The sequence below is a fragment of the Gymnoscopelus microlampas genome, assembly GCF_963454915.1.
Source record: "Gymnoscopelus microlampas genome assembly, chromosome: 4".
Classification (NCBI taxonomy): Eukaryota; Metazoa; Chordata; class Actinopteri; order Myctophiformes; family Myctophidae; genus Gymnoscopelus; species Gymnoscopelus microlampas.
The window spans coordinates 11,381,785-11,396,846 of NC_139941.1; the positions used below are offsets into that span (position 1 = coordinate 11,381,785).

The 15,062-nt window shown below is 43.5% G+C and overlaps 1 protein-coding gene across 2 annotated transcripts; it reads left to right on the top strand.

The window, feature by feature from the left end:
• Positions 1-1,259: 1,259 nt before the first annotated feature.
• On the top strand, positions 1,260-13,280 carry LOC311043485 (uncharacterized protein). Of its 2 annotated transcripts, XM_084054743.1 has the most exons (5): positions 1,260-1,388; positions 3,851-3,903; positions 6,022-7,113; positions 7,880-7,962; positions 12,494-13,280. In XM_084054743.1, exons 2-4 carry the CDS (start codon positions 3,862-3,864, stop codon positions 7,895-7,897), a joined length of 1,152 nt encoding a protein of 383 aa, XP_083910869.1. In that variant the 5' UTR covers positions 1,260-1,388; positions 3,851-3,861; the 3' UTR covers positions 7,898-7,962; positions 12,494-13,280. The 2 variants fall into 2 exon arrangements, 1 of the variants encoding a protein (XP_083910869.1); XR_014600605.1 differs by lacking the exons at positions 1,260-1,388; positions 3,851-3,903; positions 6,022-7,113 and adding an exon at positions 7,122-7,566 and having other exon boundaries at positions 12,494-12,552.
• The last annotated feature ends 1,782 nt before the right edge of the window (positions 13,281-15,062 follow it).

Genomic DNA, 15,062 nt, shown 5'->3' on the forward strand with positions numbered 1-15,062 from the left:
ATGTATTTATTACCACTGTATCTTGCATGTATATATATGTATACATGTATATGTATCACTATTAATATTTAGTTTGTACAGTTTTTTTCTCCAGCCTTGTCTTCTTTCTTCTCCCTTCTCTCTTTTTTCAGTCTTGCACTTTGTCGTATGCTGCCCCCTCTGGCGTTACTGAGGGTGCCTATGCCGTCCAGTTGTATATGGAGGACTTTCCCAACCAGTCACTCACCCTCACACAGACTGGAGGATCTCAGACCAGTAGAACTACAAGCAACGCACTCAGCAAAATACCTCTACAGTTTGTTGTCAAGGGTACGGAACAAAATCCTCAGTTCATGTGCAAAATAGACCCATGCAGTCTGTTTTCATATATGGGGTGCTAATACATTGATACATTATATAGATACATAACCAGACGAAATTAAACATAAATAATCTGACATACAGTAACTTAATTTACCCTTTGTGCCCAGTGGATGGAGCAGTAGCCAGCTGTACAGAGGGACAGTATCTACCCAGGTTCCTGTCTCCGACCCCGGCTAACAGAGCACAGCTCTACACCCCTGTTGGTCAGATTCTGGAAATCACCATCAACACAACGGCAACACTCTCCACGTGAGTAAAACACAACAAGACTGAGGCCTCTAGTTGATGGCAGTAAACTGGAGCATTTAGCCATTAACCGCCCATCATATTTTCTAAGAGTTCCGCACAGATGCTAACGCTAAATCTCCCAACAGTGCTGACTTTCCCAATTACAGTGAGCAAAAACTGTATTGGTGGTGCTTGCAAGCGTGCATGCATGCATGCGTGTTTGTGTGAGTGCGTGCATATGTGTGTGTCAGCAGTATACCTTGCCTTCCCAGGACTTTGGGAATTCAGTTCATCATTTACTAAGCCCAGAAATCTGATACACCCTACCTTGAACCCTGGATCGGTTCTTGTGGCAAAATTCTTTATTCGTTCTTGCAGCATTCAGACTGGCACACCTCAGAATTCCTGAACTTCCAATGAACCAAATGAAGCCATTTGAATTGTCCTTTCTTATCCTGTGGTGACTGCATTCTTAATGTACCAAATTATGTATTTCAAGTTGTCCTTTGGTGTACTAAATGTCTAAAGGGTTGCTAAACATTTGATGTATCAAATGAAGTAATGTAGTTCCTGTTTTTTGATGTCCTATGGTGTCCCTAGTGTTTCTGAAAGTCTGAAGATGTGAATTAAGACCATCTTTGCTGGTGTTGTAGGGTGTCTAATCTGTGGTTCAGTGGACCCCACAACATGAACCTGACTGGGTCAGGACAGGGACCGTTCACCCTGAGATGGACGCCATCGCAGTCAGAGGATGGAGAGCATCACCCTGTCTGCTTTGTCGCTCAGGCTACTTTGAGGTGAGCAAGGTTACATTATCTGTATTTTTGATTGATTGATTGAATACTCTATTAACAGATTGCAAAAAAAAGCACAGAGGTACAGTTTCATACAAAAGGATGCTAAACGGATAAACCCAAGAAAGCCTTACGGCTTGTTTCCATTGGGGTCCTGTGTATTCAATTCATAGAAACATTTAAAGACAAACAATAATTTACAATTATATGCAAAAATGTCATATAAACGAGTAGTAAACTAGAAAAAGTGCTCCTCGGAGCACAGGTCTCCGCCAGGTTGGTAGGACATTCCACATTTTGGTGGCATAGCAGTAGAACGAGTTTAACCCCTTGTTTGAGACGAATCTGGGTTTAAGTAGTTTGACAGGTACATGGGTGTCTCTGTGGTGTTGTGTATCTTGTAGACCAGGCCCATTGCAAGTTGCTGTACTCTGTCCTCTACCCTGAGCCATCCCACCCTAGCATAATGAGCAGGGGTTAAATGAGTTGTAGGTGTGAGGCCAAGCAGTAACCTGACCAGTTTGTTTTGGGATTTGGCCACGGTTGCAAATAAAATTTACAAGGGGAAAAAAAGAATAAAGAGAGTAGCAACTTTTTTTATTATGTAAACCTGGCAGTGCTTAACATATATATATATACACATATATATATATATATATATATATATATATATATACACATATATACATATATACATATATACACATATATATATATATATATATATATACACATATATATATATATATACATACATACATACATACATACATACATACATACATACATACATACATACATACATATATATACACACACACATATATATTTACTTTTTGTTTTGTTTTTAGTTTTTTAGTGTAGTTTTGTTTGTTTTTAGTTTTTAGTTTATGAATCTAGATCATTATGTTAAAGCAATGTTGTTGTTTTAACTCAACTGCTACAACCCCAAACATAGTCATAGTTTGGACACATGCTACAGTACATCATTATGTACTGTAGTACATAACATTACATCTACTGTATAGATCATATAAGAATGTTTGAATGTTTGTAAACAAACAGGTATTTCTGAGTAGGATATCTATGGCATTTTCACAATGTAAAACAAAGTGTCCAGCATATTAGCTTTGTCTAGTTTAAATACAATATTTCCAATAGTCAAAAACAATATCATAAGTTTGTTGTTCTTCCAGATATAAGGTTAATGAATAATACTGCTCCAGTGCAACTTTGCTGGTGTTATCTACCCGGAAATATTTTTTTGGTTGTGGTGATGACATGATGATTATGTCTATTCCATGACCTGGGGTCATTAAGCACAAGTTCTGCCTATTGGTTGTTACTGCTGCCTGGAGCTACAAATGCCTGTGTGTCATAAGTGCACTCCAGTACTTTGTGTCCTCGTGTCCTGTGTCCCTGAGGGTAGGTACCCTCACAAAAAGTGTTCCTTCCACGCGCTAGGTCCAACCCTAGAATAAATAAGAAGGATGGATTACAGGGGCGTGTCCCAGCGTAGTACCGGGGTATTGCACATGCGCAGTGTTATCAGGAAGTGCACGACGGAGTGTTCCAGCAGAGGCGCTACATAAAAACCCCCAGGATCCCTTCTCAGTCGGTCGAGGTGTGTGTTTGTTGTTCTCTCCACTCAGCACCTAAACAGCTGGAGGTTTGTAATTCTAATACACAAGTGGACTAAATGACTTACATAGTTATAAAGAACAACAACAAAGTGACATAAACCCCCATATCCAAGTTATTAATATGCATATCTATTGTGTTTATGTCCCTACTGTTTATTATTGCTTTCATTGTTGTTGACCCACTGTTTGACTGAATTAAAGTTTTGATATAATTCATGCAGGTCTCCGTGGCTACTGAAGTAACACAAAACAAACACTACCGTTTAAGGGTCACACGCTGCCATCTACTGAGCCTTTTTGTATGTTCAGACAGGATTTTACTGCGCATGTGCAATACCCCGGTACTACGCTGGGACACGCCCCTGTAATCCATCCTTCTTATTTATTCTAGGTCCAACCAGGGAAACTCCCCCTGTCAGGTGATAAGAAGGCTTGGTAGCTCTCATGCATTGAAGGAGGCATGAGCTTGGCTCTGGGCTCTCCCTAGGCTGGCAGAGGGAGTGCAGCGCCCAGGATTACTTAGACAATTGGCACTGGGCGAAAAAAATGGGGTTGCAAAATCGTGGGATAAAAGGAAAAAAAAGCATTGTGTCATTCTATACAGCTTCCCACCCATGACTTACTTAGCCCTGGGTAGGTAATCCGGCCTGGCGGAGATCTGCGATCCGAGGAGCGCAGTTTTCTAATTCTGTTTGGTGCATCATTTTGAGGGCTAAATCAAGTTTACTGTGAGAGTCGCATTATTTTACTAGCTTACTGACATCACATGAAAATGATTAAAGTAAAACAAGTCATGTTTTTCAAACGTGTTTGTTTTCACAGCACAGCCAAGTATGACTCAGAGCTTCGCTGTGTCATTGTCAGTGTCTCAAATGGTACGTGAAGCCACACATGTTTACCACCATATTTCACATTCCATCAGTGAAGATCTGTTGTGAGGAGGCTCAAAATAAATCTGTATCTTTATGATCTCCACCACTACTACACCAACACCAACTACAACACCACCAACTACTTTTCCTAAATTCCCATTAAAGTGGATGGGGAAATTTAATGCACTAATAAATCAATATCAAAAAATCTATCCAGACGCAAATGGGCGTGGCCTATATGGGGAGATGCATCGTGACCGGGAAAAGGAAATTTAGATTTTACGACCTACGGTTCAAGAGTTATAGGCCAAAAGGTAAAGTGGGCTGTTATAGCGCCACCATGAGGCCGAATGGTGTAATATTTGTTTCAATAATTTGGCAATAAACTATGAACCTCCCCTCCAAATCTGGTAACTCTAGCTCTTACGGTTTCTGAGAAAAAAATACTTGAATTTGAGTTTTTCACTTTTCCATTAAAGTGGAAGGGGAGATTTAATGCACTAATAAATCAATATCAATAAAACTATGCAACCAATCTCTTAGCAAGGTACAAGCAGTCGATTCCCGGTGAAGCCGGTCATTATGACATCTGGCACAAAATTGGGAAAAATAAACTTTGGGAGGAGTAGCGAATAACAAAAAAGTTATTCTAGAATAAAGTATCTAGAGTACTATAGTCTTAACTTGGACCTATACAAATTATGCAACCAGCCAATGTAATTACAACACCAGTTAACAAAACATTGTATGTGCGAAAGCTTTTTACACAAGCTTAGTTTAGTCTCTTTTGCTTACCACAAAATAATAACAATATAATGACTAATATTACATTCCTTCAGTATATCTTTACAATATGTTTTTTGTTTTTGTTTTGTAAACGTATTTGGAGATGTGTGATCAGATAATGCTACTTTACCACAAGTTACTTCACAGCAAATCAATGTATTATTAGTGTGGCAACCAGACTATAGTAGGCCTACTCTATAAACTTTATTCTTCTTCTAGATAAACGTTATTTTGTCGCGCCACTCCTCCCACAGTTTTTTCCCCCCAATTTTGTGCCATATGTCAAATTGACCGGCTTCATCGGGAATCACAGGCTTGTACTTTGCTAAGAGATACGTTGTACAGTTTAATTGATATTGATTTATTAGAGCATTACATTTCCCCATCCACTTTAATGGGAAAATGAAAACACTCAAATTCAAGTATTTTGTCTCAATGAAACCGTAAGGGCTAGAGTTACAAGACTTGGTGGGGAGTTTCATAATTTAAAGTGAAATTATTTTTAAAAATAATTATATCATTCGGCCACATGGTGGCGCTATAAAAGCCCACTTTATGTTTTTGCCTATAGCTCTTGAACCGTAGGTTGTAGAATAAAAAACGTTTTCCCCCTAGATTCCTTGGGTCATGTTGCAACTCCCTATATAGGCCACGCTGGATAGATTTTCCGCCATTTTGAAATTTCTTCAAAACACACCTTTAGCTTCTTTTCCCACATATTGTGTCCAAATCTCACAACAATCGGTACACATGATCTCTGGACCCATGCGATAAACACCTCCAAGCGGAATTTTGATAGTCCGACTCCTTACCGTACGTCCGTAATTGGCTTCCAAAGTTAATGGGAGGGGCCCGTTTTACCAAAAACGACAAAAATCACTAACGAAACGTCCGGTCAATCCCAAATTTGAATCACACGTCGAGGGTGGTTTACTCAACGAACCCCCAAAAGCATTTCCACTTTGATCCATAGGGGGCACCAAAAATGCGCAAAATTTAACCTGATTTTTGAGGGGATCAATCCTCTCAAAATGAAACGAAAGTCATCTCAGGAATGACGTGACTATATAATCGGGCCGTTACATTTGTGGGAGGGGCCTGTTTCTTTATTGGGAGGGGCTTATTTCCTCAAATCAAAACGGCACGTGTCACGAACGCGGTCCGATCGGCACTGAATTCGAATCGCACGTCGCACGGCCTCCGACAATATTCCTGCAGGCGTATTCCTCAAGTCCTGGCGGCCGCGACCCGCAACCGGCGTCGGCGCAACCACACTTTGCAATTTCCCAGAATTGCGACACGTCTAGTTATTATTGTTGTTGTTGTCAAATGCAGGTCCAACAACAACTGCAGGTCCAACAACAACTGCAGGTCCAACAACAACTGGAGGTCCAACAACAACTGCAGGTCCAACAACAACAACAACTGGTCCAACAACAACTGCAGGTCCAACAACAACTGCAGGTCCAACAACAACTGCAGGTCCCACAGGTCCAACAACAACTGCAGGTCCCACAACAACTGAAGGTCCAACAACAACTGCAGGTCCAACAACAACTGCAGGTCCAACAACAACTGCAGGTCCAACAACAACTGCAGGTCCAACAACAACAACTGGTCCAACAACAACAACTGGTCCAACAACAACTGGAGGTCCAACAACAACTGGTCCAACAACAACTGCAGGTTCAACAACAACTGCAGGTCCAACAACAACTGGTCCAACAACAACTGCAGGTCCAACAACAACTGGTCCAACAACAACTGCCGGTCCAACAACAACTGCAGGTCCAACAACTGCAGGTCCAACAACAACTGCAGGTCCAACAACAACTGCAGGTCCAACAACAACTGCAGATCCAACAACAACTGCAGGTCCAACAACAACTGCAGGTCCAACAACAACTGGAGGTCCAACAACAACTGGAGGTCCAACAACAACTGGAGGTCCAACAACAACTGCAGGTCCAACAACAACTGCAGGTCCAACAACAACTGGAGGTCCAACAACAACTGAAGGTCCAACAACAACTGGAGGTCCAACAACAACTGGTCCAACAACAACTGCAGATCCAACAACAACTGGAGGTCCAACAACAACTGCAGGTCCAACAACAACTGCAGGTCCAACAACAACTGCAGATCCAACAACAACTGCAGGTCCAACAACAACTGCAGGTCCAACAACAACTGCAGGTCCAACAACTGCAGGTCCAACTACAACTGCAGATCCAACAACAACTGCAGGTCCAACAACAACTGCAGGTCAAACAACAACTGCAGATCCAACAACAACTGGAGGTCCAACAACAACTGCAGGTCCAACAACAACTGCAGGTCCAACAACAACTGCAGATCCAACAACAACTGCAGGTCCAACAACAACAACTGGTGGTCCAACTACTACTCATGGTCCAACTACAACTGGTGGTCCAACTCCTAGACCTACTACAACACCTACTGCAACACCATTTACTTTCCCTACTACAACACCAACTACTACACCTACTACTACCCCTACTACTACACCTACTACAATACCTACTACAACACCAACTACAACACCAACTACAACATTTAGTACTACACCTACTACAATACCTACTACAACACCTACTACAACACCAACTACTACACCTACTACAACACCAACTACAACACCTACTACAACACCAACTACAACACCAACTACAACACCAACTACAACACCTACTGCAACACCATTTACTTTCCCTACTACAACACCAACTACTACACCTACTACTACCCCTACTACAACACCAACTACAACACCTACTACAACACCTACTACTACACAAACAACAAATGGGACATCTCCACCCATAACAACCCCACCGCCCACAACAGAACTCCCAGCTCGTAAGTTTTATAAAATTATCTTTAGTTTTCCCTTCCTTTTTTCAAAGCTGTCATGTTAAAAAGTGTCAATAGAGCAAGTGATGTTATTAGTACTAAAGGCTACATTTAGCGCTAAAGGTAATAAATGTCTGTGTGGTGTGATGTGACGGCCACGGGCACCTGGAGCACAGGGCCGGGGAACGGCCGCACACCCAGCCCCCCCCCCCCCCCCCCCCCGACGCTCCGCCCCTGGCTATAGAACCCAAGGTTCTACCCACGTCATCAATAATATCATACCCGTCTGTATTCTAATTCTGGGATATTTTACCTGTAGGTCACGTCATTGGTCTGAGGATGGGGCTCTCTTCAGAGACATCATTAACCGAAGAAGACATCGAGAATATTGTGTTGCCGCAGGTACTGTAACCAAACTATCCTACTATAATTCTAGAAAGCTCTGTGGTGGTGGTGAAGCCAAAATCTCTTCTGCCCGGTTCTCCTCAGTGGCTGGAGCAATTGATCTGCATTTGCACACAGCCATTGACCATCACCATGTGCACGTTTTTATGTAAAAGAATGTTGCCATGGTTACGGCTGCCCAGGGATGGCCGCAAGCTATGGGCTGCATGATCAAACTACGCATGTGTTGTGTTAAGGCAGGTGCACACTGCAGGACTTTTAAAGTGGTCGGGGAGTCGTCTGATCGTTAAGCTTTACACATTGCAGGAGTTTATTTCTTGAAATCGTCTGTCATATATCGTTGTGGTTTTCACCCTATAGATTGATCCCCGACACCAGGGATTACACACTGTAGGATAGTTCACTAGGATGCTGTCCAGAGTCAGACCCAATACATACATTTGTTTTTATTACAATTCATTATAATCGAATGCCGTGATATATTTATATGCGCATATCTCTCTCTCTCTCTCTATCTCTCTCTCTCTCTCTCTCTCTCTCTCTCTCTCTATCTCTCTCTCTCTCTCTCTCTCTCTCTCTCTCTCTCTCTCTCTCAAGTGCGCAGAAGCACGTGTTGCTGCTTGTTCGCTTATTGTCCTCCCCCCTTCTTTAATATGTTCAAAGGCTATTGTTGGGTCTCAGCTGACAGCCCCATTAAAGGGATTTTCACCTGAACCAGCTCAATAGCCTTGGATAAGTAGGGGAGGGGCCTACACAGTCTGAAGGTGTTTATAAGTCTGTCCAGGCACAGTGTTACTTAAGTGTGTAATTGAACTTCTGGAGGAACCCTGTAAACTGCCTGGCCCACCTAGACAGCTTGAGTATATTTTCTTATATTAGCATGTTGCTTTAAGTAGCTGTACTTTGCTCAAAAGTATCTACGATGTGTTTTCTTCCTATTCCTGTCCTCTCCTCTTCCTGGTGGTCGCAAAAACACTGGGTTACACCCAGATGTCGTGATACCACTAATCTAATCTATCCTACTCTTTCAACTCACATTGAGCAAGTGGTAACAGGAGGGCTTTGGAATTGCCACTCGGCTGTGGTGGAAGGCAAAGCTGCTTTCATCACAGGCTACGCATCCTTGCTCTCCCTCAACTTCCTTGCTCTAACTGAGACTTGGATCAGACTAGAAAACACTGCTACGCCCGCGGCTCTGTCAGATGTGTACTCTTTCTCTCACACTCCCAGAGCCGTGCGGACAGGTGGTGGTGCTGGTCTGCTAATTTCCAGAAAATGGAAATACTCCCCTGTTTCACTGTCAAAATTCTCTCCTAACTCTTTTGAATTTCACGTGGTCACTGTTTCTCATCCAGTCAAGCTCACCATTGCAGTTGTTTATCGCCCACCGGGCCCTGCTGGTGGCTTCCTGGAGGAGCTGGACCATCTAGTCTCTCACTTCCCTGTCGATGGCTCTGGATTCATCCTTCTGGGTGACTTCAACCTCCCGACTGAGAAGCAGCTAGACCCACACTCCTTTTATTTCTCGCCGCCTTCGACCTAGTAATTTCCCCATCTCCTCCTACCCACGAGGCTGGCAACCAACTGGACCTGATCTCTCTCTCCTCTCTCCCTCTCCCTCTCCCTCTCTCTCTCTCTCCCTCTCTCTGCCCCTCCCTACCCACATGATTTCCTCACGTTGCAATCTTCGCTCACTTTCCTCCACTGATCTTTCCTCTTCTGTTCTCTCTGCTCTCCCTGCCCCTGAATCCTTTGCTCTTCTATCCCCTGATACCGCCACAGATCTTCTGTTCTCTACTCTATCCTCCTCTCTCGACCCGGTCCCATCCACTCTGCTGCAGTCCACTGCACCTGAACTTCTTCCCTTCTTAACCCACCTTATTAACACCTCTCAGACATCTGGTTACTTTCCCTCTGCTTTCAAGACTGCCAGAGTCACCCCCCTCCTGAAGAAACCGACACTTGACCCCTCTGAAGTCAAGAACTACAGACCGGTTTCCCTTCTATCCTTCCTATCTAAAACTCTCGAACGTGCTGTCTTCAAACAACTGTCCTCGTACCTCCAACAGAACAACCTCCTGGACTCCAACCAGTCTGGGTTCAAAGTGGGTCACTCGACAGAGACTGCCCTCCTGGCAGTGACGGAGTCGCTCCATGCTGCTAGAGCGAACTCTCTCTCCTCCGTCCTGATACTCCTGGACCTGTCTGCAGCGTTCGACACAGTGAACCATCAGATCCTCCTCTCCACCCTCGAGGGGATGGGTGTCTCAGGCTCTGCACTCTCCCTGTTTGCATCCTACCTGACGGGTCGCTCCTACCAGGTGATGCTGAGAGGGTCTGTGTCAGAACCACACAGGCTCACTACTGGGGTTCCCCAAGGCTCGGTTCTGGGTCCTCTTCTTTTCTCTCTCTACACTACATCTCTTGGTGCTGTCATCCACTCCCATGGCTTTTCCTACCACTGCTATGCCGATGACACCCAGCTGATCATCTCATTCCCCCCCTCTGACACACAAGTCGAGGCACGCATTGCTGCTTGTCTGGCTGACATCTCGGAGTGGATGTCGACAAACCACCTGAAGCTCAACCTGGACAAGACCGAGCTGATGTTCCTCCCGGGGAAGGGCTGACCACACCGAGACATGGCCATCACCATTGATAATGCTGTGGTGACGTCAACTTGGACTGTGAAGAATCTGGGTGTGACCTTGGACTATCAACTGTCGTTCTCGGGCTAACATCGCATCAGTGACACGGTCCTGCAGATTCCTCCTCTACAACATCAGGAGGATTCGCCCTTTCCTCACGGAGAAGGCAGCCCAGGTGCTCATCCAGGCTCTTGTCATCTCCCGCCTGGACTACTGCAACTCCCTCCTTGATGGTGCTCCGGCATCTGCCATCAGACCTCTGGAGCTTGTTCAGAAAGCTGCGGCTCGTCTGGTGTTCAACCGCCCCAAGTTCTCCCACACAACTATCCTTCTCCGTTCTCTGCACTGGCTCCCCGTAGCGGCTCGCATTCAGTTTAAAACCCTGGTGCTAGCCTATAGGGCAGTGAAAGGAACAGCTCCTTCTTACCTCCGGGCTATGGTCAATGCCTACACCCCTGCCCGACCACTTCGGTCTGCCACCTCGGGCGACTGATTGCCTCGTCACTCAAGGGTCCTTCTGGTCGATCGACACGGTCACGACTTTTTTCTGTTCTGGCCCCACAGTGGTGGAATGAACTTCCCACTGATGTGATGAAATGCACTTAAGACTTCCGGTGAATAGTAGTTTCGTTCCCTACCTATGTTGAATGCAGTTATTGTAAGTCGCTTTGGATAAAAGCGTCTGCTAAATGACTGTAATGTAATGTAATGTAATGTAATGTTGTGCCATAGACCCCCATACAAGATCTGTGTGGATTTGGAAAATATTCCACAATTTTCATTTATTTCCAAAATATTTACTTCTTTGAAAATAGCCGATCTACAGCGTGAGCTTGTAGAAAGGCTATTTTCAAATATACAATGTATTTGTATATAGGTTTAAAGTGCTCATAGTCGCTTTTGTTGGGCTTGTTTTCACAAGCCCATCTGAGTCAGATCGGGGGGGTTTTGTCGGCGAGCGCCAAAAAAGGTCCCGGACAGCATAATCGGACCAAATATCCTGCAGTGTGTACCTGCCCTTACACTGTTGCCGTCTGCCACAAGCACACACAGAGAACATGCTTCAACCAACGTGTGTGTGTGTGTGTGTGTGTGTGTGTGTGTGTGTGTGTGTGTGTGTGTGTGTGTGTGTGTGTGTGTGTGTGTGTGTGTGTGTGTGTGTGTGTGTTTTGGGGGGGGGGGGGGGGGGGGGGGGGTGAGGTTCAGGAAGGGACACGTGCAGGTCCGACGGGACGCGTGCGGTGTGTGTGTGTGTGTGTGTGTGTGTGAGAGTGTGTATGTGTGTGGGGGGGAGGGGGGGCTACGGGACGTGTGCGGGTCCAGCCGTCTGTGTGTGTGCTTACTATCTGTGCTCAGTGCATAACCCAAACTGCATATACTTTGGGTGCTCATATCCCCGACGGGTATGGACGAGAGATAGCAATGCGAATCACACGGGTGAATGAAATCATGTTTCATCATTATTATTCATAGGGTCTTGCTTCATCCTTGCTTGGATTTTTGAGAACTTTTGAAGTAAAAATACACAAACATTGTTGTATTATATATCTCCTTTGTGACCACGGATATGCTCTAGGAGTGTGAAAAATATGTCATTTCATGTTGTCTTTAAATTCTTTACAAATGTACAATATTTCATATTTTCTCAGCACGTTGTGCAAGCTATTTGACAGGACAATATGGTACTATAATGATTATCGGACTGAAAGGTAACCAGAATCAACTTACTGATCATACAGAGACATGATATAACTATTTATCAGTCAAACTATTTCTCCAGCTTGACTTCCTTCAAACTACACCATCTAAACCAGTTAAAACAAAAGATAACATCCGTTATCACAAATCAAAAACTTTGTTTACATTTTTTTCACTTCCAGCTTAAAGAAGAACTGGTCAAACTGGGGCTGCCAGCAGACATCGTACTAAAGCTGACAAACGTTAAAGACAAGGAGTGACAACTACAGCTACAGCACCCCCTTCTGGTCATCTCTTTTGGTCTCTCTCTGTAACTTTACACATAAATGGAGCTTGGAGATGAATTTTTATTTCACATTTTAAAAGTTGCGTTTAACTGATAGATAAACAATGTTAAAATGACTAATTCGATATACGCCTATACTATTGTCATACACAAAGGAAAACTGCAGAAAAAAAGACTGGTTCAGATTTTATATATTTTTAATGTACACGTAAATTGATTGGACTTAGTCATCAAACTTCGTTCAAAATGTTATCCTTAAAGCAAACCAAAACACCATTATTATTATTATTGTTCATATTTAGGGTTGCTGAACGTTTTATTTTGTATAATTCCATGTAAGAATGGAAACAAAAAAAAAGAAAATGAAGAGTTTGGTCAGTGGATCAACATACTGAAAGTGGGAGCATATCTATGTTCCCTGGGCCCACCGTAAGCCGCTGAAAGAGAGGAACATGTTTTGTGCGTGCTTCATCAAAACCTCTATGCTATGAGGGTTCATTGCATGAATATACAGTAGTGTTCTGTACTGTTGGCCACCAGATGACAAGCTCTACTTCCACATTCTTCTTGTGTGTCGTTATCTTGTCTGAGCACATCAAAACTAATTCCAACTCAACTGTATGTTGGTTTGGGCAAATAAATGATTTATTATTGAATGTTATACAAATATTCTTAATTTACAATGCTATATCTCTCTCTCTCTCTCTCTCTCTCTCTCTCTCTCTCTCTCTCTCTCTCTCTCTCTCTCTCTCTCTCTCTCTCTCTCTCTCTCTCTCTCTCTCTCTCTCTCTCTCTCTCTCTCTCTCTCTCTCTCTCTCTCTCTCTCTCTCTCTCTCTCTCTCTCTCTCTCTCTCTCTCTCTCTCTCTCTCTCTCTCTCTCAAACCCCCAAAGCTTAAGCCTACACTATTGTTAACCATAATAGGACCCTGGGAGCAAAAGAATGACACCCTGTGTAGCTGGAAAATATCACAGATGACCTAACCTGTTATTATCCACCCTCTCTGTGTTAATGAATGAGATCTACTGTAGTGTTTGGGTGAAATGAAAGCCTGAACGCACTTCTATCTCCATCGATCAACACCACTGCTCTAAGTACAGGTTGTTTTCTTTCCGGAGAATCATCTGTAAATTAGCCAGCCAAAACTAGCCTACCTGTTCCTAGTGGTATAAGGTGACCAGATGTTAACACACAGGCTTTCACACAAGTTCAAGCAGTAATAAACATTTATAGTAAATATCATAGTTTGCTAAATGTGGGCGGGGCGTATAGACTAAACAAGACCAGGAGACCTGGATGTGCCAGACCCCTAGTGGTTAAATACTCGAGGTGACGTCATGCCGACATCTGATTGGCTGGGTAGGAAAAGAGGAAAAAGGGACAGACCGACAAAGCCTCATGTAGGCCGACCCCATGGGTCTGGCAAAGACCAGGTGCACAAAACCTTTGTTTTTCTGATATATTACTTTTTTCAAGGGTATGTTTTCTAAAGAATTCTAAAGAAAGTTAAATAATCCATCTATCAATCATTCATTTATCCATATATTCTTCTCAGTTCGTCCGTCCGTTCGTCTGTCCATCTGTCCATCCATCCAAAGATCACCCAGCTATAACGGAGGCCGAGCAATAGGAATAGGAACTAGAAAAAGTGCTCCTCGGAGCACAGGTCTCCGCCAGGTCAGGTAGGCTATTGTGGCCTCCTGGTGGCGCTATAATAGGCCAACGTGAAAAGGGTGCCATTTCTTCTTAGGCCTTGCACGACAATGGGACACCGACTGCATTCATGATTTGAGGCATTTTGTTAAAAACATGTGTTTCGCTAAATTAGACCTGTTGGTGGCGCTATAACAGGCCAATGTTAAAATGTGTTCCTCAACATAGTGTGAATATGCGTGCAAAGTTTGAGCGCAATTGGACGGTGCGTTCATGATTTGCGGAATTTTGTTCAAATCAAGCCAATAATGCAAACTTTAGATGTCAATCTTAGCCAATCAGTATGGAATATGAAAAATCAAACACATCCGTCGTGATCACATGACTATAGAGATCATGTGTACCGATTTGCGTGAAATTTGGATAAAATTGGAAGGAGTAGTATAAAATAATGTGTTTTACATAAGTCGGCCTCCTGGTGGCGCTAAAATAGGCAGATTTTTCCTTGACCTCTAGGGAGTGTGCATACAAAGTTTTACACAGATCGGTGCAATTATAGGTAAAAACACGAATCGGCCTGTTATAGCGCCACCATGAGGCTGATTTGAAGAATTTCAAATGGTAGTTCTTCCTTGGCCTAATGAGAATGTGTGTGCAAAATTTCACGGGAATTGCATGCTGTGTTCATGATTTGAGGCATTTTGTTCAAAACGGAGCACTCCTGCAAACTTTGGAAGACATTTTTAGCCAATCAGGATGGAATATGAGAAATCTGAAAGACACGTTTCGTTTAATGACTATAGCGATACTGTG